This window comes from Monodon monoceros, unplaced genomic scaffold, assembly GCF_005190385.1.
Source record: "Monodon monoceros isolate NGI ecotype Baffin Bay Population unplaced genomic scaffold, NGI_Narwhal_1 Contig3902_ctg1, whole genome shotgun sequence".
NCBI lineage: Eukaryota > Metazoa > Chordata > Mammalia > Artiodactyla > Monodontidae > Monodon > Monodon monoceros.
This window is the reverse complement of record NW_021699813.1, coordinates 1-1,215: the sequence shown is the minus strand read 5'-3', so window position 1 is coordinate 1,215 and position 1,215 is coordinate 1. Positions and strand designations below refer to the sequence as shown.

The window sequence follows — 1,215 nt, the reverse complement described above, 5'->3', positions numbered from 1 at the left end:
GACCACGTGGACTGGCATTTGGTGGCTGCCCATCACCTCTCTGCTCTCAGTTTCCTTTTCTACCCTGCTCTCTCACTATCCTTTTCCTTCCATAATTCTTTTGTTGTCCCCCTCATGTTCCCTGTCTGTTATGTGGCACATGTACAGGTTGGACCTTTAAATGTCACAGTCCAGTGTGTACTGGGCACACCCAGCAGGTGGTCCGTGTCCAGTTAGGTTTTGTATCTTCTATGAACTATCCACGTCCTGTTTCTTCTGCGTGTTCAGAGAGCGTGATAGTGTTTGTGTGTCTCTGACCATCTCCAGGCCTGCCTGCCAAGTTCACAAAGGGTCTGAGGAAGGAAGAGGCCATGGAAGGGGCGACGGCCATGATGCGCTGTGAGCTGAGCAAGGCAGCCCCTGTGGAGTGGAGGAAGGGGCCCGAGACCCTCAGAGCTGGAGACAGAGTGAGCCTGAGGCAGGACGGAGCCGTGTGTGAGCTGGAGATCCATGGCCTGGTTGTGGCAGATGCCGGGGAGTACTCATGCGTGTGTGGTCAGGAAAAAACCTCAGCCACGCTCACTATCAGGGGTAAAGACCCATGTGGCCCAACAGAGCTGTGTTTTGTTGCCCAATTATTGACTTCATGGCATCCCCCTGTACTCATCCCACCTACCCTCCTCACCTCAGTGCCACTCTCTTCCCATAACTCCACGGAACTCCATCCCCCTCCCGGGCTGTTGTGTGAACCACGAGAAAACAGCATCTAAACTACTTTCCACCCCTTGTGTCACTGCAGGTTCTGTCCTATTATCCTGTAGGAGTATGTGTCTTTTCCTCTGTCTTGTCATGTGCTGCCTTTGAAGTTCTCCCATGACTCTGATGTCTGTGTCTGTCTGATCGTCCTCAGCTCTACCTACTGAGTTCATAAGAAGATTGAGTAGCAAGGAGGCCACAGAAGGCACCACGGCCACGCTGCACTGTGAGCTGAGCAAGGCAGCCCCTGTGGAGTGGAAGAAGGGACCTGAGACCCTCAGAGCTGGAGACAGAGTGAGCCTGAGGCAGGATGGAGCCGTGTGTGAGCTGGAGATCCATGGCCTGACTGTGGAGGATGCTGGGGAGTACTCGTGTGTGTGTGGGCAGGAGAAGACATCAGCCATGCTCACCGTCAGGGGTAAAGACCACATGTGACCACGTGGACTGGCATTTGGTGGCTGCCCATCACCTCTCTGCTCT

At 54.2% G+C, this 1,215-nt stretch overlaps 1 protein-coding gene across 1 annotated transcript; it reads left to right on the top strand.

The window, feature by feature from the left end:
• Positions 1-212: 212 nt before the first annotated feature.
• LOC114908889 (obscurin-like) lies at positions 213-1,153 on the top strand (the record flags this gene model as incomplete). The annotated part of the gene is made up of 2 exons (XM_029245664.1): positions 213-570; positions 890-1,153. Coding segments are annotated over exons 1-2 (484 nt in total), but the record flags the coding sequence as incomplete, so codon positions are not given.
• Positions 1,154-1,215: the final 62 nt, after the last annotated feature.